A 20943-nucleotide genomic window follows, 5' to 3' on the forward strand; every position below is an offset into this window, starting at 1 on the left:
CAGACGCCCTTCCAGCTGGGACGGGCTCCTGCCCAGAGCGCTTCAATTGAAAATGTCGTCTTTGCACTCCAAGTGCTTCAAAGTCCTTTTCAGATCTCAACCAGTGAGGACTTTCTCTGAGGAAGGGATATATATTGAACACTTTGCCCTGTTTGCAGAAGTATGAACTGAGGCAGAGAGGGGCTGCATGACATTCCCAAAACCCTTGTAGCACCGTAGTGTAGCTGGGGGTTCAGCATCACTCGTGCACCTGCCAAGACCAGCTACAAAGGGGGTTCAAAGGGGTTGCAGGGCAGGGAAGGCAGAGGGGCGCACCTGGCATCTGATGGCCATGTGCTGTTTGGTGGATTTGGGTCTTTTTGTGGGCTGATACAAGTGTAAGTTTGCAGTTTGTTTTGGTTTTTTTTAAGAAAAAAAGGTGTGCTGTTTAGTGTTACTTAATTAGATTTGCAAGTGGGATGCTTTGATTTAAACGTCTTTTTTTCAGAAATATTCTAGCAGGTAAGGAAGTTCTGCCAGTGCTGCAGGACAGAAGTGTCTGCCAGGCTGCTCATCCTTGTCAGATCATGGTGTCTTCAAGCTAAGGGACAGAACATCTCATCCCTCAGTTTCTTCTTCCGTGAATGGTTTAGCATCGTGCCTGTGCTATGGCCACAAAAGCAGCCTGTAGTTGGAAAGTCTCTTGTCTTGCATGTGGAAAGTCTCTTGTCTTTCCAGTCCCAAGAGCAGTAGTCAGGGACACAGGGAAACTCAGGTTTAAGCCTTTTCAAAGGATGCAGCATCTCTCTCCCTTGTCTCTGGTAGTTGCTGTACTTAGGCTGGGAGTGAGGGGGAAAGTCTTCCCTTCCCTGACTACAGCTGTCATTACAAACCACAGTACAGCGTTTCGCAACTTCATTGCAATCCATATACTCAAACTCCAAACCACGTCTTCTACAGTTTGCTCTTTGTTTCCAGCCTAGTGGAGGGAGGATGATTTTCCAAAGCTCTCAAAACCATACGGGAAGTCTGACAGCAGCTAAGCTCCGCAAGACAGAAGCAATCAGCTAAGTACAAGAAAACACACTAATTCCTTTTCAGCTCCAGCAGCAGAAATGAATTGTCAGGGTGCTGCTCCGCCTTGTTCACTAGCAGGCTCTGAAATAGTCTCCCTTTTTTTTCCATTTAACTGAGCTTTTAAATAGAGCTATGCTGTCCCGTTACCTTAATTTTGAAGATGGGAAAGCAGGGTTCATACACTTGAAGTACGAAGCATGCCTTCACGAGCAGTGTTGCTGGCAGTGCCCATTTGCATGGGAGCTGAACTGATGTTATCACTGTCTCAAAACAAATGGTGCAACTCTGTGCTGGTGCAACACTTAGGGTCTAAATGGTATTTCCATCCTTCTAAAAGGTCATGAAATCTTGTGATGGCTTTCCTGGAGCAGTGGATTTGCTTGACACTAGGTTGTGTTTAAATAGACCCTAAGTTGGACGAGAGGTCTTGCTCACAGACTTTTATATGGGATGTTTTTATGCAAGAGCAAGGTGGTTTTATTTTTAACCAAGTTGCCTTTCTTCCTTGCCTCTTTGGAGCAAGTGTAACGTTCCAAAAGGTGGGCACTTGGTGCTCTGCAGAGGGGAAGCAGCTCACACTAAGTATAGTGTTAGCCCAGTCAGTGGCCTTACTTGCTTCGCATAGTTTCATCTGCCAGTTCCTGCTAAACAGCAGCGTTCCTAAAGTGGGGAAGGTTTGGCTGGGCAGGGATCCGCAGTGGCTTTCTCCTCTTGCTGCACTGTCTCTGTGACTTTGAAATGCGAGGGGTTTACATGGTTTCCCACCTCAAGCGCAGAACCAATTTCTCCTTTGTCTTGGCCAGAAGGAGTAAGTGGCGTGTTTTGGAATGGCTGCAGGGTAGCGAGAGAGTCCAGCCAAGTACCAACAGGAGAAGCTGACATAGGGGATGTCCTCTTAAAGGGTGGCTTCCTTGCTTGGCTGTCCTTCTTTGAAGTGTCGACTGCTTGCTGGGGGGGTGGTGTGCCCCCCGCGCTGCTGGAGCTGGTTGTGTTGGCTGCTGTGCCTGCACTCAGACCCTTACCCCGTGCTCTGACCTAACCAAATTAGTAGGTTATCCTCCCTTTGCGTTCAGCTGTGTGCTCTGCAGACAGCTTGTTTTCATCTGATCATCTTTTAATCCTGGCGGGCCAAGCTCTTGTCCAACGCCCTACCTGTGAGATCAGCCTTCTCTTACGGCGGGATTGCTGGTGCAGAGGGCTGCTGCAGTGGTTTTGGAGTCATCTGAGCTATGCCATTGAGCAAACTGGGGCCGAGAATGCTTCAAGGTGCTTTGTAGCTTCTGCCTGTGCACCTGCGGGGTGAAGCAAAGAGCCAGGATCTCAGTGCCTGTGATGTTTGACTGCTCTAGTATAAAACATGAGCAGATCTCCTTCTCAGCAAAGGAGAGCAGCAGAAGAGGGGCTGCATCATACCCCCTCAAAGCCTGGGAGTTTGTGATTGTGCAGACAAACCTGTGCATAAACAGAGTGATCACACAGATATAATCCCACAGCGTTCAAAGTGATGCTTGATGAAATAGTACATAAAGTCAGGAGTTAAATTCTGACCCAAAGGAAGACAGGTAGGGTTGAGGTGTGTTCAAATCTAGCACTCGTTATCGCTGTTGGTATTTCCTTTCCTCCACTTACATGTATTGATCTGCACTTGGACAAAAATTCCTGCCAGTGGGTAACTGGCCTTTAGTCCAGCCCCAGCAGTTGTGGTGTTCGCGCAGCGTTTGTGACCTGAGAATTTTCCCCAAAAGACTTGATATTTTTGATTAAAAGTAATTTCTTCTGTTCTTCTGAGAACGAAGCATGTTGAAGAATCTATTTGGCATGTGGATAAGGCTTAGCATTTATTTATTTCTTTTTCAAACCCCTAGTGTGATAGGTTCAAAAGGCAAAGACCAGGTCCTGCTCAAAGCAAATAAACAAAAAAACATTATAAGATACTGCAAAGCATCTGCCAGAAAATGAGGCTCATCTCAGCTGGATTTCCTGGTTAAATACTTGAGATAAATGACGTTCATTTAAAATGAATGTAGCTAATCCCCTGTTGCTCCGGAGGGGCTCATGGGGTGGAGTGGATAGAGATTTAGATTCTTGCAGGGCTTAATACTTGTTCTCATTTACATGAGTGTCTTACAGCGGTGTAACTCTGTGGGGCCCTGTTCTCTTACTTAAGCCAATAGAAATTAGCCTTGATTACCCTTGCGTAAAACCCAAGTAAAGGAAGAATCAGTCACGGGGTTATTAAATACGCATCAATTTTATTTATTGCCTTAGTCTGTTTTAATGCCATAATGTCACTGTCACGGTTGTACCCAGTTGATTGTTATATTTAAGATCTAAAATGTGCAACTCATCTTTTTGCAGTGTTACCCTCTTTTGTTTTAAAAGCCAGAGGCTTGTGTTGACATGCAGTATTTCGCCATTTATATTCCTTCTTAAACCAAAGGGGCAAAAGGATTTTCATATGAAATACATAAATGGGTCCTAAGGAACCCGTTCAGACGGGAGAGTGGAGTGTGCTGCAGGGTCTCGTTAGCGCGAGGCCGGATAAGCGCACAGAAACCCAGTCCGGACCTTTGCTCATTGCAGGCAGCCCGCGGAGCAGCTGGGCACACTTGCACGTTTAATTGTGGCTGCGTCCATGCATCCTCTCTGCTCTGTCAATAGCTTTAAGGTTGCGCCTATGCAAGCGTGCATGTCAGGTGCTCAAGCTTGCAAACATGGCTTTTGATTTCCGAGCTGCTGCTGTAATGATGTGGGAGATCCGGTGGCTCTGCTCAGAGCCGCAGGTGAAATGCCATCCCCAGGGAAGTGGTCTGTATTTGCTAAAGTGAAGCTTCATTGTGTGGCTTTTGCTTCCTGCCTGAGCAGAGCCTTGCTGCTTCTCTCCATCTGTTTTAATTTAAGGAGGAGGGGAAAAAAAAGCCTGCCTGGCTTGTTCTTTGTTTGAGGGCTGTTCACACCATGGTGCTGTCTGAGGGCAGGACTTGGGCAGAGCGGAGGTGAGAGTCGTGGCACTGCACAGAATTTCTTCAAGCCTTCGTGAAATCAGTTTTCAGCCACTTGAAAGCACTTGTCCCTGATGATTTTTCTGCAGCTCCAGCGCAGCACCCTCGCGCCGAGCTCGTGTTGGTGGGAGGGCTCGGTGTCTGGCAGAGCTAAGGACGACGTTCTGGGACTGCAGCTCCTGCTCTTGGCGTCTGAGGCTTTGCTATGGAATTAAAATGACCAAGTAAATGTCTGGAAGGAAGGACCAGAGGGAAGTATGTGTCCCAGTCTGCTCAATCTCATCATATTAAACAGTAAATATTATTTAAGTGCTTAAAATAATGAGGAAAATGAGCTCTGCTTCAGTGAGTTTTTAATTGCATGCAGCAAGAAGCGATTGCCCCCACCTGTGAAAAAGCTATTCAGAGTCTTGCTGCCATTCCAGTCTGCATTTAGATAAAGGTGAGGTTAAAAATCCCCTGTCCTCGTGCCTGCTATGAAATAAATCCAAACAAAAAACCCCCACTGATCACTTGCTGTTCTCTCTTAACTGCGAGCTGTGGGTACAACAGCCTGCCTGCATACCCCATGGGTAATGCATGAGGCACCTCGAATCCTGTGTTCAGTTTTGGGCCCCTCGCGACAAAAAGGACATTGAGGTGCTGGAGCGTGTCCAGAGAAGGGCGACGGAGCTGGTGAGGGCTCTGGAGCACAAGTCTGATGAGGAGCGGCTGAGGGAGCTGCGGGTGTTCAGTCTGGAGAAGAGGAGGCTGAGGGGAGACCTTATTGCTCTCTACAACTACCTGAAAGGGGGTTGTGGGGAGGTGGGTGTTGGTCTCTTCTCCCAAGTGACACGTGATAGGACAAGAGGAAATGGCCTCAAGTTGTGCCAGGGGAGGTTCAGGCTGGATATTAGGAGAAATGTCTTTCCTGAGAGAGTGGTGAAGCAGTGGAAGAGGCTGCCCAGGGAGGTGGTGGAGTCACCATCCCTGGAGGGGTTCAAGGAACGTGTGGACGTGGCACTGCGGGACATGGTTTAGTGGGCATGGTGGGGTTGGGTTGATGGTTGGGCTTGATGATCTTGCAGGTCTTTTCCAACCTTAGTGATTCTGTGGCCAGGTAGGCAGTGGTGGGGCTGTGCACGGGACTGCCCATGGGACTGTGCCACCTCCCCATCACCCAGGTGTGCTGGTGGGCAGTTGGGCACCCGAGGGGTCTGGCTCTGCTGGATAAATCCCAGTTGCCCTGGACTGCTGTGGAAAGGTGCCTCTGGCTGGGTCCTGAGCAGTCTCTGCTGAAAGCTTCTCCTTTCCTGATTAGCATCTGGGGGTGAGAGAGGCAGGGACCCACTTGCTATTTCTGTTGATCCAGCTAAAGGTTACAAGTTACTCATAGACGGGTCTGAGGAGTTCGGCTTGGCATCAGTGGGTTTTTTCATGCTGTGAGTACATAGAAAGGCTTGATAACAAGTTTCACTGCAAACATAGGTGAATGATTAAATTTTGAATTTTCAAGTGACCCTGCCACACAGTTTCATCAAAAAGTCAGTCTTTAGTCCAAGCTTGTGGTTTGATGCAAACACGTTTCTGAAATTGAAGAGGAATTTTTGCAGTCCAGCACTGGGCTTGGGTACAGATGTAAGCCTGATGAAAATCCAAGCTAAAATGGATTGTTCTCATCTATTTTTTTTGTTTCAGTAAAGGTTAGTATCCAAAATAAGTGGGAAGCGGAGAGCATGGAAATTGCATTAGGCTTGTGAGGCTTTTGGATATGACCAAGGGAAGCTGTAGAAAATAAAGAGTGTACGGAGACGGGTTGTGTGGGATGGCCCAGTGCTGCTGTGCTCAACAGTCTGTAATAAGAAATTTCTGTCCATGGCTCTGAGAGCTTGCTTGCAGGAGAAGAAGGGCTAGCACTATGTACTGTGTTTTTGCAGCTGGGGAAACTGAGGCAGGGTAGGGGTGGGTTGGAGCAAAGCAGGTCACTGGCTGAACATTCACCTCCTGCCTTCTGGTCTAAGTCTTTCTACTCCTCCCACCTCCCCCTGTGCAATCGCTCTTCACCAGGGCATAGGGAGGGTGAGTGATTTAACAGTAGCCATTTCTCTCTCGGATATCCGTATGGTTCATTTTGAAGAGCTGGAACGAAAGGCTGCGTCCAGCATTCCGAGTTTAGCTTTTACAGGAGGAGTTCCTTTGACTTCAAGGGAGTCGCTGAAGATTTATGGGCCTCTGGAGCACCGATCTGCATATAGCCATACGTGTGGTGCATCTGGAGAGCTGGTGTTAAATATCGGGGTTATGCTGCATAACTAACCACTTCCATTCCTGCTTTTCAGATTTAACTGACAAATAAACCATCGTCCTTCGTTAAATCAACTTGAAAGCGATTATGAAAAACGACCAATGAGCCCCAATCCACTCCAGCGAGGAGCAGACGTGCATGAAAGCTTGTGTATATAATTTGGACAGTGCTGATGCTCGGTTCACGAGCGTTTTTATTGCAGAGAGTGCAATCTATCAACATGTCATTTGAGGCTTTTTATATTTGTCTTGGGTCAGGGCTGCCCCAGTTTTTAAACAGTGGCTCTGTCACTCAGCAGCTTGGCCGACACTTTGTTCTTCCTTTAGTTCACACGAGCCTCAATTAAACAAATTTATAATTTGTGGGCTAGAGGTTAAGAAAATTGTCTTGTTCGGTAATTAAGTTGGGAAGCCTGGAGTTGCAGAGTTGAGCAACAAAAGCACTGTCATATTTAGTTCCCCAGTATTCTTTCCTTCATAGCCCCATGGATTAAAATGATTGCTGGCTGTCGAGATCTCCGGCAAGGAGCCAGATCGCAGTGGAAGAAATGTGCTTCTCGTGCTCTTGCTGCGGCGATAATCATCTTGGCACAAGGCGTTGCTTAAATACAGTTGTGCACGCTCGGCTCCGTTACAGCAGCACGGAAATCCAGAGCACGTCCAGCGCGGTTGCTCTGGATTCGCACCGGCATAACCAAGAATAGCTGAGATGCTTTTCAGAAGGCTTCTGCGTTTCAAGGGATTTGGCCAAAGCTATGTGGCATGATTAGGATGCTAGAAGCACACCCTTATTAAAGACTAATTAAGAGGCAGGATCGTTGACGTTGCTACTGCAGGGAAGTTGGTGTAAGAGCTCAGGGTGTACAATAGAATGGCTTCCTTTTTTAACACTTGATGTCTTAATAACTGTCTTCGTGTATTACTGAAAAATATAACATGACCGCCCTAATCAACTGTTCACATTTTTAAGTGGTATCAGCACTGTTAATTAACGCGAGTTTTAAGAAGTTGGGGAAGTTGAAAGCTGATGTGCTTTCATTCGGTGTGCTGCTAAGCTGATTTTCATTGATTTGTGCTCGTGAATTAATCAGCCATCCGAGCACTTAGTTATTCCATTTGCCTCTGCGCTTTCTTTGCTTGTAAATGATATCTTTGAAGTTTATTAAAAGAATGAGTCATGTTGTAGCTTCCTAAGAATTTTCCCCCTCTGCAGTCATACATTTTTCATGCTCAAATCATAATCTGTATAATGAAGGCGGAGAAAATATTGCTATATGGAGCTGCGTCTATACAGCTGAACTTCGGAGATACATATCCTATTATTTGTGTGGCTGGCTGCTCTAATATAAGAATGTTTAAAATCACTTTCAGAGCTGGGCTAAAAAAATTAATGCACTTCCCTGTTTATCACTCCCCTGACTTGTCTGCGGTTGTGCACAGTCAACCTGTTTCCACGCTGGCTCTGAGTTATGGCGCGCGGCTCTAATATCCTTTGCTTGAGCAGATTAATAGAGGAAGTCCCTCATAAATTTACCAGCAAGAAAGCAATTGCTTCCAAAACTTGTACCGTTTCTAATTTGCATGAGTCTGTTTCTTTTGTAGCCCTGTTTAAGCACTGCATCGTTCACCTTGCTCTAATTTTAAGTGTTTGCAAAGGATCTGTCTCCGTTTATTGCTGGACATGACGTGGTCAGCTTCAGTGTAGGTGAATTAGGTCTTGGGAGTGCAGCGTCAGCTGGGACCAGCTGCCACAAACACAGCGTGAATGCAAATGCCATTTAAAAGAAGTAGAAGTGTTCTTCACAGAGGAAAAACATGACAGTGCAAAACATAATAATCCATAAAATTGTGTGCGCTCTGTTTTGAAGACTGGTGCTTGATAGGATTTTGTGACTGGAATAAAATAGCTCGGCCACAGAGCAAAGGTGATGGAACCACCTGGAGAGGTACGGAGGACTTTTGTCTAGAAGAAAAGCCAAGTTTCTTGTGTGAGTTTGCCCTTATGGGTGCTTATGGGTCCCTCTGTTGTGAGATCACAGGTTAAACCAGTTGGATGAGCCTTTAATTTTGTCCAGAAAGAAAGAAATAAGCAAAAATAAATCTCAGTAAGCCACATACTGCTGAGCTAATTCATGAGAATTTTACTAATGTAATTAAAGGTGGAGCAAGGCAGTAGTGAAATCAAGGTCATGGCTAAGACTAATCAGTGATTGAGGAGGTTCAGGTGATCAGATCTCCAAATTAAAGCAGCTGATATCAAAATGATGAGGCTGAAGTTGGATGGGGTGGGGTGTAGGAGAACTTGAGGGGCTGCGTTCACTGACCAGAGATTGTTGCAGGGCGTGGAGCTGGCTGCTGCAGGGGGGTGGGTATTGCAGTGACCCAGAGGGCCTCGGCTTCTGTGGCAAGTAAATCACCCAAACCAGCACTGCTTGTGCCTTGGCTTTGTGTAGGGCACAGCAGGAACACGTATCCCGCTCCAGCGTGCTCTCCTTTGGTCCATTTGCTGTAGCGGGTAGTTGGGAAGGGAGCTGGAGCAAGAACCCAGTATCTCTGACTTAATACAATCAAATCGGAGATGAAGGTGTCTTTTGAACAATGCCGCTTCTAAATTAGGGACTAGTTTTAAGTGTGCTTCCTGAAAACGATCAGAAAAGCTGTTTCCCCAAAGATTCCTGCTCCTGCCTGTTCACACTAGTGACCTACAGAGCTTTGCAGACCAGTGTGCGCTGGGAAACTTCTCTCTGTGCTCTGCCCCAGGGATGCTCGTAGTGCTCGTCACGTCAGCCTGCGCGTGCGGGGTACTTCTCACCCCATGGGCTAGGCTTTTTTTTGGGTGCAGATACAACGTGCCAGCACTGCATGACCTTTACTTCTGCTAAGTCAGGGGAGATCGGGAGCGCTGGGGGCTTTGGGGGCGCGTGAGCGATGGTGCTGGCCTTTCGGCTGGCAGATGGTGTTGGGTGGGAGATCCGCAATCAGTGCAAATCAATCTTATAAAAAAAAAACCCAACCCTTGACGTTTCCAGTGGACGTTCGCTCTGGGGCGATTACTTCAGCTCTCAGTGTTTCACAAAGCAGCACGGATTCTTTGTGGACTGGTAGGATTATAGAAATTCCTCAATTGTTCTGGTGGCCTTTGACCGAAACAACACAAGCTGCTTTTTAATGTCATCAAGTCAATTCTACTCATCAGTAAACAATAAGAGTTTCTCTACGGCACCAGTTTAAGCCTGGATTTTCACCCTTCCTCTGCGTGTGTGGGAGGTGCAGGCAGAGATGGACTTTTTTCCAAACAGTTCTCTGTATTTACTGAATTAATTTAAGCAAAAGATAGTAAGAGTGAGATGAGCTGGAGGGAGTTTTTACAAATGCCTTTATATTTTTGGGTGTTTGCTCATGTACTCAGCCCTGAAAAATAATCTGTGTGTTTACTGACTGTTTGCACTGGCTTTACTGTGCCAATGTTATTTTTGTATCTAGCTGATGGCCCTCGATATCCAGGGGGATATTGAGCAGTTTGGACAAGCACTCCCAATCTCTATTTATTTATTTATTTTTCAACAAGGGTCTGGAGCGCTGAACGCCTGGCAGTCGCTGTAGCTGTCCTCTCCTGTAGGTGATGTCTGGGGGGAAAAGCAGGGAGGAACACGCTCAATATCTTCCTTAAAATGCTACTACCCCCCTGGCAGGCACTGGGTGAGCAGCCTGCAGACCTCCCTGCAAACAGAGCTGCTGATAGCAAGCCAGAGAATTAAAGAATAATCTTAGAAACTGGTGACTTGTGTTTCTTTAGCTAGATGGAGGAGGTCGAGCAGAGTTCCCCACCTGGTTTCTAGAAGCACTTGGCCATGGGAGGCTCCGTGTTCATCCTTTCACGCCAGCGTCGAGGGTCGTGGTGGAACCTGGAATCGCTGGAGGTAGCGGCCGAGCCAGCAGCAGCCTAGCTCTCGTGGTCTGTGCCGTGGTCACCTCTAAAGAGCAAGCTCATTGCTGAGCAACTGGGGTACTTCTGCCTCCCAAGGAGTGAATGAACAACAAAGAGCAGCACCTTCCTCTAGCCTTGAAATTTTCTGACTGTTTTGGAAGTCTTGTCCTAACTGGAAGTCAGAGGAGCAGTGCTGCCGTGGAGAGGAGCAGACCGGGGTGGAGCAGGCTGGGTTAGGAAGATAAGGTTTCAGCAGTGCCATGATGCTGTCCAGGGTGGCAGTCCTTCCTCCCCCCCAGCTTCCCCCAGGGCCCTGTGCAAATCTTCGTCTCCCTTTTTTCCAGGCTGTAAAAAGAGGGTAAGAGCATGTCCCTCCCAGAGGTGTTGACTCCTTTGCTTCGTTAAGGATCATTAGGTGCTCGGTTACTGCAGAAAAACAGCTTAGATGAGCAGAGGGGCAGAAGCAAAGCCCTGTTTATTCTGGGGGAACTCTGTTTTTGCCTCCTATGAAGATGCTTTCACCCCCATCGAGTTGCTTCTTGTTTAGCAAAGGTCTTAGAGACGGGAATGGGTGATGTGGCACTGCGCCATGCAAATTCACCATTTCTCCACCTTTAAAGCCCAATTCCATCCCTCTGGTTTGAATGTAAAATTAGCAGTTGTCTTCAGAACGCCTCAAGGTTCACAACATCCTCTGCTTTGTTCCACTTTTCCACTATTTAGGTTTTCTTAGTGATTTTGCTTTTTGTGCTCTCAAGAATCATATGCTTTGTGCGTTCACGGAAAAGAAAGATGATTTGTACACTTGCAGATATTTTTTCCCCCCTTTTTACTTTGGAAGGAAAGGTGTTTAAAAGAAATTTGCTGTTTCTCTGGGCTCAAGCTGCTGCTACCCTGCCAGCATCTGCACCTTTCTCCTAATGAGCCACATCTCTGCCAGGGCTGGGTCTGGGTGCTGCTGCCCGGTGGGACGCTGCCCATCCCATCCCAGCATGGATGCATAATGCTGTACAAATGCCCATTTCTTACACTGAAATAGGGGAGTATCTTAATTTTTCTATAAAATGACCAGTAGCTGGGAAGAACCTTGAGATCTCAAGATCCAAACAATCATGTGCATAAAACTGGTTTACTTAAAATCTCCGATACAGGTATTCATAGAGCCCCAGGTTACGGTTACCTGGGTCTTGTTGCATGGGCACCATGGGGAAGACAGAAAATGGGTTTCAGAGTGCAGGGACTGTCTCTTCATCTTGATTGTCAAAATGGTCTTGATCTGGCGCAGTTACAGCAACCGTCTACAGCTGAAATAGGTGGGTTTAATTCTCTTGTCATTAAATTGAACAGCTGGAAGTAGGGAGAGCCAGCACTGTATAGCTGGGGGAGCTTCCCTGGGCACAGTTAGGGAGGAGGGCATGTAGGATGCTTTTACAAGGGGCTGGAATGGATTTGTGTGGATACTAGGGAACAGTGGCAGAAATCACAGCCTTGGCTTGAAAGGGGAGAGGTCCTCACCTCTGTGCCACATCGGACAGTTATCTCTAGAAGTGTCGCACTGACTTGTTGCATTGGTTGTTTGTGAGACTTTCTTCCAGGCATGTTGTGTTTCAAAACCAAGTGACCTTCTCGAAGGTCCCTTGGTAGGTCGAGAGCACAAGCATCGTCTATTTGGATGCTTTTAAAGCTACTTTCCAGGATAAAGGCTAACCTGTGTTTTATTGCTGGGGAAGCCTGGGCACGCAGGGGTTTAGTGATGTGTCACTGAGGAAGAGATCTATTTTTTGATGTCATCTTCAAATTTGTTACCTTTCCGTGAGATACAGCATGAAGGGGGGACAAAACAGACCGTTGTCAGGGTTTGCTGTGGCTGATGTGCCGGCACTGCCCTGAGCTTGTGAAGTGTTAAGCTGACAGTGATGGTTTCCATGTTTCTTCTCAGGGTGTGACGTACTGCGGTGAAAGCTCGGCCAGCAACCTCACCATGGCCAACGTCCCCTGGCACGAGGAGGTGGTGCGCTTCGTCCAGGAGCTGGCCGACCTCATCCCTGCCTATGAAATCGCGTGCGAGCACGAACACTCGAACTGTCTCCTGATAGCTCACAAGAAGGTGAGACTGTGCCAGTGTGTGAGACCAGGCACCATATCTTTTCCTTGGAACTTGGGTTGATGATTGGACTTGATAATCTTACAGGTCTTTTCCAACCTTAACAATTCTGTGAACTGCTGCACAATTGCCTTGTTCCCACACATTTTCTCTCTAGAGTTGGCTGGATACTGGGTTTTTTTGGGGAAAAAAAGGCGTAGCGTGTATTGCAGAGTGAGCTGTGGAATAGTTACTGAAGCCGCTGCGGGTTGCAGCCAGTGGCGATAACTCACAGCATGACTGTGGCAATCCAGGCAAGAAGCATTTAACGGCTCCAGGAGGAGCTCAGTGCAGTATCTCCTGTGCTTTGTCAGACTTGCTGCTTTGCATTTTGAAAAAGGCAAGAAAAATCTTTTTGAGGTGGGTCAGCTGGCTTTGTCTTGTTTCTACGTCGTGGTTTAACCCCAGCTGGCAACTAAGCACCACGCAGCCGCTCGCTCACTCCCCTCCCTGCCCCAGTGGGATGGGGGAGAGAATCGGAAAAGTAAAAGTGAGAAAGCTCGTGGGTTAAAATAAGAATAGTTTAATAAATGAAATGAAATAAAATAATGATGATAATAATAATTGTAATGAAGAAGAAAATAACAACAAAAATTAAAACCCAAGAAAGACAAGTGATGCAAATGAAAACAATTGCTCACCAGCCTCCGACCGATGCCCAGCCTGTCCCCGAGCAGTGGGCCCCCGGCCAGCTTTCCCTCTAGTTTATATATGGAGCATGACATCGTATGGTACGGAATATCTCTTTGGTGAGTTGGGGTCAGCTGTCCCGGCTGTGTCCCCTCCCACCTTCTTGTGCACCCCCGGCCCACTCGCTGGTGGGGTGGGATGAGAAGCAGAAAAGGCCTTGGCGCTGTGTGAGCACTGCTCAGCTATAATGAAAACACCTCTGTATTGTCAACGCTGTTTTCAGCACAAATCCAAAACTCAGCCCCATACTATCTACTATGAAGAAAATTAACTCTATCCCTGCCAATACCAGCGCGTTCCGTGTTTTCATTATGGTTTTTTCAGTGGTATACACAGCCCGGTGAGGAAGTTATGCAGAGGCTAGGGTTGTGTTTTACCTCTTCTGGATCTTTGATACCTGCCAGAACGGTAGCCCTCCTTTCTTTCAACCAGAGTTGAAATAATGTATTTTTCTTGATGATTGGGGGACTGGAACATCTTTCTTATGAGGAAAGGCTGAGGGACTTGGGTCTTTTTACTCTGGAGAAGAGCAGACTGAGGGGGGATCTCTTCAATGCTGAAGGGGTGGGTGCCCGGAGGATGGGACCAGTCTTTTTTCAGGGGTGCCCAGTGACATGATGAGAGGTAACGGGCACAAAGTTGGTCATAGGAGGTTCCATCTAAACATGAGGAGGAACTTCTTTCCTTTGAGGGTGGCAGAGCACTGGAACAGGCTGCCCAGAGAGGTTGTGGAGTCTCCTTCTTCGGAGATATTCAAGATATATTCCTGTGCAACCTGCTCTAGGTGACCCTGCTCTGGCGGGGGGTTGGACTAGGTGATCTCCAGAGGTCCCTTCCAACCCCCGTCATTCTGTGATTCTTCCTTTGGAGAAATAATTTTGGCAAAGGACATTGATTTGTGGATGTTAACAGAGGATGTTTTCCTTTCGAACTGGAGCTGCCTTTCTGCAAAACTGTTTTGCAGGACAAATGAAGCAGCTAGAACAATTATCTGTGCTCTCCATCCTAACGATGGAGAAGAGGTAGTGGTGCTGCCTTCTGCCACCAGTCCAGCATCCCTTACGCTGCTGGAGTGCTTTGCAGACCCAGCGTGTTTCAGCAGCCTCTGTATGTGAAAAATGTTTGGTTTGAAACTTCGGTTCCTTCATAAACACCGTCAACCCAATTTGAAATAGAAGTGAAATGTCACAAAAACCTATTAATTCTAAAGGATGCGGGATATGAAAAATATCAAGTACAATTTGGCTGTCTGAGCTCCAGAAATGTTTAATAGAAAGATAATCGTGCCCCTGTACTTGGCGCTGGTGAGGCCACACCTCGAATGCTGTGTTCAGTTTTGGGCCCCTCACGACAAGAAGGACATTGAAGTGCTGGAGCGTGTCCAGAGAAGGGCGACGGAGCTGGTGAGGGCTCTGGAGCACAAGTCTGATGAGGAGCGGCTGAGGGAGCTGGGGTTGTTCAGTCTGGAGAAGAGGAGGCTGAGGGGAGACCTTATCGCTCTCTACAACTACCTGAAAGGGGGTTGTGGGGAGGTGGGTGTTGGTCTCTTCTCCCAAGTGACAAGTCATAGGACAAGAGGAAATGGCCTCAGGTTGTGCCAGGGGAGGTTCAGGCTGGATATTAGGAAAAATGTCTTTCCTGAGAGAGTGGTGAAGCATTGGAAGAGGCTGCCCAGGGAGGTGGTGGAGTCACCATCCCTGGAGGGGTTCAAGGAACGTGTGGACGTGGCACTGCGGGACATGGTTTAGTGGGCATGGCGGGGTTGGGTTGATGGTTGGACTTGATGGTCTTACAGGTCTTTTCCAAACTTAGTGGTTCTGTGATACTAAAAAGGTGTAATAATGTGCTAGCTCGGCAATTGATGGAGCAGCTACTTATTATGCTAATTGTAATGATTTTGCTCCTTGCGTATTCTTAGCTTGTGTTTGTTGAAGTCACAGTACTCTCGCCTCCCTCCCTTAAATGGGAGCTGGTTTTAGTGAGCGGTGCTGTAGGGCTGTCTGAGTGAGGTGATTCACAGTACACACAGGGTTAAAGTCACCACTTGCAAAAGATCTAAAATATTTTAAATCCGTGTTTGAAAATGATGAGAATCTCATTGTTGAAAACTTCTGCTCAGTTACAAAACTATTGCTTGCTTTTGCAACTTGCAGTTTTACAGCAATGGCTGTAAAGGAGCAGAGAAAAACCGGATACCTGGCACTATTTTTGTGTTAACTCACCTTAAAGTTGCTTTATTTACAGTCTCGATCTTGGTTGTTGCCACTGGCAACTGTGCTTGAGCAAATCCTTGAATGCAAAATATTTTTTTCCCTTCTAAGGTGACGGGCCCAGGGAAAGAAAGGAAACAGATTGCCACCTAACTTATTGATGCATAATTTAAGCAACACCGTTAGTAACAAGAATAGATAGATACTGGCCCAGGAGGAATTCAACAGCTGCTTTGCTTTCCAAAGCCATTAGGAGAGGGCACCTTTTGGAAACAATCCATACCCGGTACTAAAATAACTAATAAAAAATAAATTTATTTCTATTACATTTAATTCTGAATTTCAGGCTCCAGTGGAGAATAAAATTTAGCAGTGTATATTATTTGCAGAAAACCTGTACTCTGGGAACAATCAAACTGTAGTGAGTAATTGCAAAATCAAAGGATCTTTAAAAAGTTAAGGAGTTGCAGGAAGACGGTAATAAAAATCATTAGGAAATGTGATTTATTTCCCTGTGTTCTTCTAGGTCTTAGTTTTAAGGTGTTCAAACAGTGCTCATATTAATGATTTTTAAATGCCAATATTGAAATGCCAGCCTGGACGAATGGGTCTGTAAATGTCAGAGAAAGAATGCATCTAGCTTGCAGCCTCTGCTCCTTGATTTATGGAGAATCATTGATTGGCACCTGCTTACTTGATTTATAATAGTGTAGGACTTAGGCCCTGAAGTCTCTTAAGGCCAGGGATTTAGGCAGAAAAAGGGACTTTAGGTAGAGGAAGCTGCAGTTTTTATGTCTGGTGTTACTTTCTTTTCTTGGGAAATCAAGAGGTGATGCAGAGGTAGGAGCTGTTGCATTTTTGGGGTACTTCAGTGTCTTAAAAACCTACCATCAGGCTTCCCAGTCTCTTCCTACACAGACATCCCCTTTTTTTTTCCTGCTGACCAGAAGTGGGCTCCTGGTGTCCGAGTGTCTTTCTGCAGTTACAGGTGAGGTGCTTGTGAAAGCCGTCAGGACTCGGTGAGTCTTGGAAAGTGAGATGTGTCCCACTCAACCTTGGAGAGCTTTGGATCTGGCACTCCTGCGCTATCCCAGGAGAGCTTAAAAAGTCTCGTAAACTGAAGTCTTACAGCAAAATGTTTGTTTACCAGTTACCCTTCACAGAGCCCTAAAAAATAACACAGAGAATGCCTGCGCCCTGCTCACTGTGACCTGAAAAACCCTTGGTTACTGGTATTTCCACTGGTTTTTTGGGCCAACTGGGTATCAGCTTCTTCTGCCTGAAGGCCAAGCAAGGACAGCCAGGGTTGAGTGCAGCCCTGCCGTGGCTTGGTCTGGGCTCCCATGGGAGGGAGAGCTCTTCCCTGTCTCTTCTGCATCTTCCTCCCACCTTTTGCTCCCCCTGCATGCTGGTTTCCATCTCTCCTTGAGAAGTGCCCAGTGTGTTTTGGCTCCATCCTCTTTGATTCTTTTCTTTAGCAACAGCGCTCAATTTTTGAGTAATTATATTTGCTTTGTAGCAAATCCTATAAAAGCTGTGGTAGAAAAAATCTAATTTATTACAGCACTTTTAAACTAATTGGCTGAGATACTGAGACAACGGCAACTTTAATAGTTCATTCAAGTAACCTTTTCGAGAGAGAGACCTTAGGCAGCTGCTTTTCCTGGGTTGTAACAATAAATGTAACCTCAATACGACCATAACAAGTGCCGAAGAAGGGGGAATGTGCTGCAGCTGCCTTGCAGCAAACTTTTTTTGGAATGAAAGTTAGCATCTTGGTAATTTCTAGAACAAAACCCTCTGCCGTGCTTTGTTGAATTTGCTTTACGCGTATGTTTACCACCCGCTCCACTGTGTCGAAACACGTGCCTGCCAATTACCTCTTATTACGTTCATTTAAATATCTAACCTCACTTTTGCAAGTGGGTTGTTTTCCAGCCACGTTCTCCCTGTTGCTTTACAGCCGCGAGTTTCTCATTAGTGCATCTTGTATCGTGTGCTGCTGCTTGGTCTGGTCCTTAGCAAGTCTGCTAGTACCTCTGAGCATCCCTGCCTCCTCCTTGTGATGCCGGGATTGATTTCCGTGTCGATTAGCCATGCGTAGCACACGGGATAGTCCTGAAATCCTGTTGCTTTTTGATGTCTCTGGAGGTCTCAGTTAACAGGGTGAAATAAATGGCTGGTGGGCTCAGAAAAGTGGCTGCCATCCTTTTTTTGCCTTAATAAATGGATATGCCTGACTTCCACAAGCAGATCCGAGTCCATACCCTGGATCCAGATGTTCCCTCGTGGTGCGGGTGCAGTCCTGTGCCCCAGACCGCCCTTGTCTCACCAGCTGGATTATTTCCCTGTTGGATGTGGTCTGGGTTAGCGTTGTGTTCTCCGGTGCAGCCGGGTGGGTTCTGCGCTCAGGGACGAGCCACAAAATGACCCAAGGCAGCCGCTTTTCGGAAGGTCCCTGGAATCATTTCATTTCCCGGAACCAAAATGCGGTGCTGAGGGTGCACAGGGTACCACTGAGGCAGGTGTCATGGGTAGTTTGAACTGAAATGAGTTGGAGGGAGATAGTAGCCTGGCCAAAGGTGCTCGTTGCTCTCCATCAACCAAGAAATCTTCCTAACAAAGTGGGAATCGGCCTTTTACTTCCCATTGGGTTTTCCAGCGTCTCCCGTGTCTGTACCGCGGGGGCTCGGGTGGGACGTGAAGGATTCACGTGCGTCCTGGCTGTGCTTGCAGAAGGCTCGAGAGGTTGGGTGAAAGGCGTTGAAGTTGTTCCATGCTGAGCATTTTGTCTATATTTAGGGAGGAAAAGGAAGCACTTAACTACCAGCTGCACATCGACTAACAAGGGTTATATTAGAGAAAAATAGTCCATCACATTTTATTTCCTTCCTGTCTTGCAAATCATTTGGAGAGTGTAAACTGTCCTTGCCATCCAGCATCCCAGATCCAGAATTTGGATCACATTCTCTGCCCACTCGCCCATCAGTTACCCCGTACCTGTGACAGCATTACAGTGCAAGGGAAACACAAACTTGGGTCGCTGCCTCGTGTCAGAAGGTCACCAGATAGGTGACATCCCTGTGTCTGCAGCAGGGGATGGGGTTACTCCCCAGCTGAGGACACGGTGTCTCAGTAGCCAAAGAACAGCCTTAGTGCAGGCGTGAGTGCGAAATGTTACGTTTCCCGAAGGTTTTTTTTTTTCTTTCCATTGTCTCCTTCCAAATAGGAAGGTGGCTCTGCTGTGCTTGATCTGTTAGTTATTAAAAGAAGATCACAGTTGTGCTAAAGTAATCCCTCTTTTCATCCATTGGAATTAAAACTGTCTGGATGTAGCCCTGGCTTAATTGGCAGACGCGTTGTTCTGCTCTGCAGCGGGTAGGGATTAAAAAAAAAAAAAGAATCTGCAATAATGAATCTTTTCTTTAGAATAACTTACACAAGATTAGATGTAATAAATAGAAGCTAACAAGCTGTGGAGGAACGGTCCCGGGGCGCAGGGCCGTACAGCGCCGGCGAGGAACGGTGCACGGTCGGGTCAGTGTGGCTTTGGTGTCGCCTTTTTGTTTCACTCTCTTGGAAAACATAATAGCGAATCCCATTTCCAGGCATTCTAGCTGTCAGCTTTGGAAGGTGTTTCACGTACTTTAATGTGTCTGATTGCTAATGAGCACTTATTTAAGTCACTGAATGTATAACTACACGGCTACTTTTTGTTTCCGTCTAAAATTGATGGAAACTTTTGGTACTGTTAACTGTTCAGAGGTACTGGCTGCAAAGTGGCTGAAGGCTTTAAAGCTTGGTTATTGCCCGGGCTCGGTGTCACTGTGCAGATCTTCGTTTAGCCCCGCAGCTATGGGATGTAGTGAGACTCTCACCTCTGCGTGCCTGGTGTCCTGTTGGATTGGTTATTGCCTTCTATTGCATGCATTCGTAACTTAATAACCAGCTTAATCTTAATTTCTTGGCCCTAAAGCCTGAGGTTACAACTGGTAATTAAAAAGAAAAGTTTTTTAGCTTTTTAACAAGCGATATGACCCTGTTAAGATTGATTAATCTACAATATTTCTCCTTCTTTTCCTGAGTCACTCTAGTTCAGTCGCTTCCACTGTCGAACAAAGGGAGCCTTAAATAATTGTGAGCTTTAATTAGGTGAGAAATTTGTGTAATAATTCAATGAATTATTTGTTTGACTTGGAGAGCTTCATACTGGCAGGTGGTGAAAATAGTCATAGCAGTTGCGTAATGTAAGTGCTTTGCACTCCCATTATATATGATCTGTTTAATAATGCCCTGTGTGGAAGCGTAAAAGCTGTTTTGTTTATTGCAATGATGGGCTGTCTTCAAATTTAAATTAAGGAGCTCAGGATTGGAGCCATCAAGATCAGTTTTCCAGCTGCCTTTTTGATGTCGTGCCCAAACAAGTGGCTGACGGTGGAGACCAGCGATAGAAACCCAGTAGCTGAAAGCTGCCGCATTGCAAATCTGGAGTGGTAACTAATTCCCAAGTAACACATTTGACATGGCATTACCCTCTACACAGACATCTCCTGTTTCAGGTAGTGGTGGTCCTAAATGCTTCTAAGCTCAGCGACCTTGGGAAGTGGAGTGGGAAGATGTGATTTTATTTTTCAGAAGGGGAATCGTAAAGGTAAAGACTGGCAAGGCAGCCGTGGCGAGAGTGGGCTGAACCTACCCGTCCCGGCTTCGCACACGGCTTTGGCTGCTGTGGTATTTAAATTCCTGCAGCCTGCAAGAGCCCAGCTGCACCGTCTAGACAGTTCATGAGACTTCTGTCTGTTATAGAAATTCCAGATGTGTACATTACCCCCCCCCCGAGCATGTGGATGCGCTTCATGGAGCGATTCTCTGCAAGCTTTGTGCTGTTTCTTTAGGAGCGATAAGCTGCAGCAGACCTGGGGTCTATAAGTGTCCCCTGGTCGTTTTGGTGACAATGAAAATGTAAGAGGAAATAGAAGGGATGATGGGTGTTAACTCCTGCCCTGCCAGTTGTGGCCAGCGTAAAGAGTAGCCGGGACGGATTTATTTTTGTAGTCGTGTATTCACATATACATAGGTGAATATTCACATATATCACTGCAGATTGATGAAACCTGTAGTGTTTTGTTGCTGCCGAGTTGTTCCAGCTGCTGCCAGCGGTTCTAAGGAGAGAAACATTTCTACTACAGATTTTTTTTTCTCAAAATACTCTTAATAGGAGCCCTGTAGTGTACCCATGTGGGACAAGTGGTCTTCAGTGACTCTATGGGCTGTGAGCTTGCCTGGCCCAAGATACGGTCTGCTCAGCTGGCAGGAGGCTGCACGGATACTTCAAAACAAGTTTTAGAGTTTCAGGACTGTAGATATGTAAGCATGGACTTAAAAATAAATAAATCTGCTTAAGACCTGTGCGCAAAGCCACCCTCCGTCTCCCCAGAACAATGCTTTTGCTTAATAGCAAAAGAATATATTGAAGCTCAGCAAAGAAAGTACTTCAAGGAAAGTCACTGAAAAACAGACTGAGGATATCCTGTCTGCTTCCCCAAAGATAATTCAAATATAGGTTTTCTACTTAGGAGAGAATATAAATGGAGTTTAGTAGTGGGTTTTTTTTTTAAATCCCTCTGTGTG

The 20943-nt window shown here is 46.5% G+C and overlaps 1 protein-coding gene across 1 annotated transcript in view; it reads left to right on the top strand.

Annotated features, from left to right (window-relative positions):
* The window catches only part of LOC104250719 (S-adenosyl-L-methionine-dependent tRNA 4-demethylwyosine synthase TYW1), a 113870-nt gene that overhangs the window by 86193 nt on the left and 6734 nt on the right, over positions 1-20943 (top strand). Inside the window, exon 15 of the mRNA XM_059829496.1 lies at positions 12209-12376. Coding sequence (XP_059685479.1) covers positions 12209-12376 — 168 coding nt within the window. The remainder of the gene's footprint in view (positions 1-12208; positions 12377-20943) is intronic.

The sequence above is a fragment of the Gavia stellata genome, chromosome 25 (genome assembly GCF_030936135.1).
Source record: "Gavia stellata isolate bGavSte3 chromosome 25, bGavSte3.hap2, whole genome shotgun sequence".
Taxonomy (NCBI): Eukaryota; Metazoa; Chordata; class Aves; order Gaviiformes; family Gaviidae; genus Gavia; species Gavia stellata.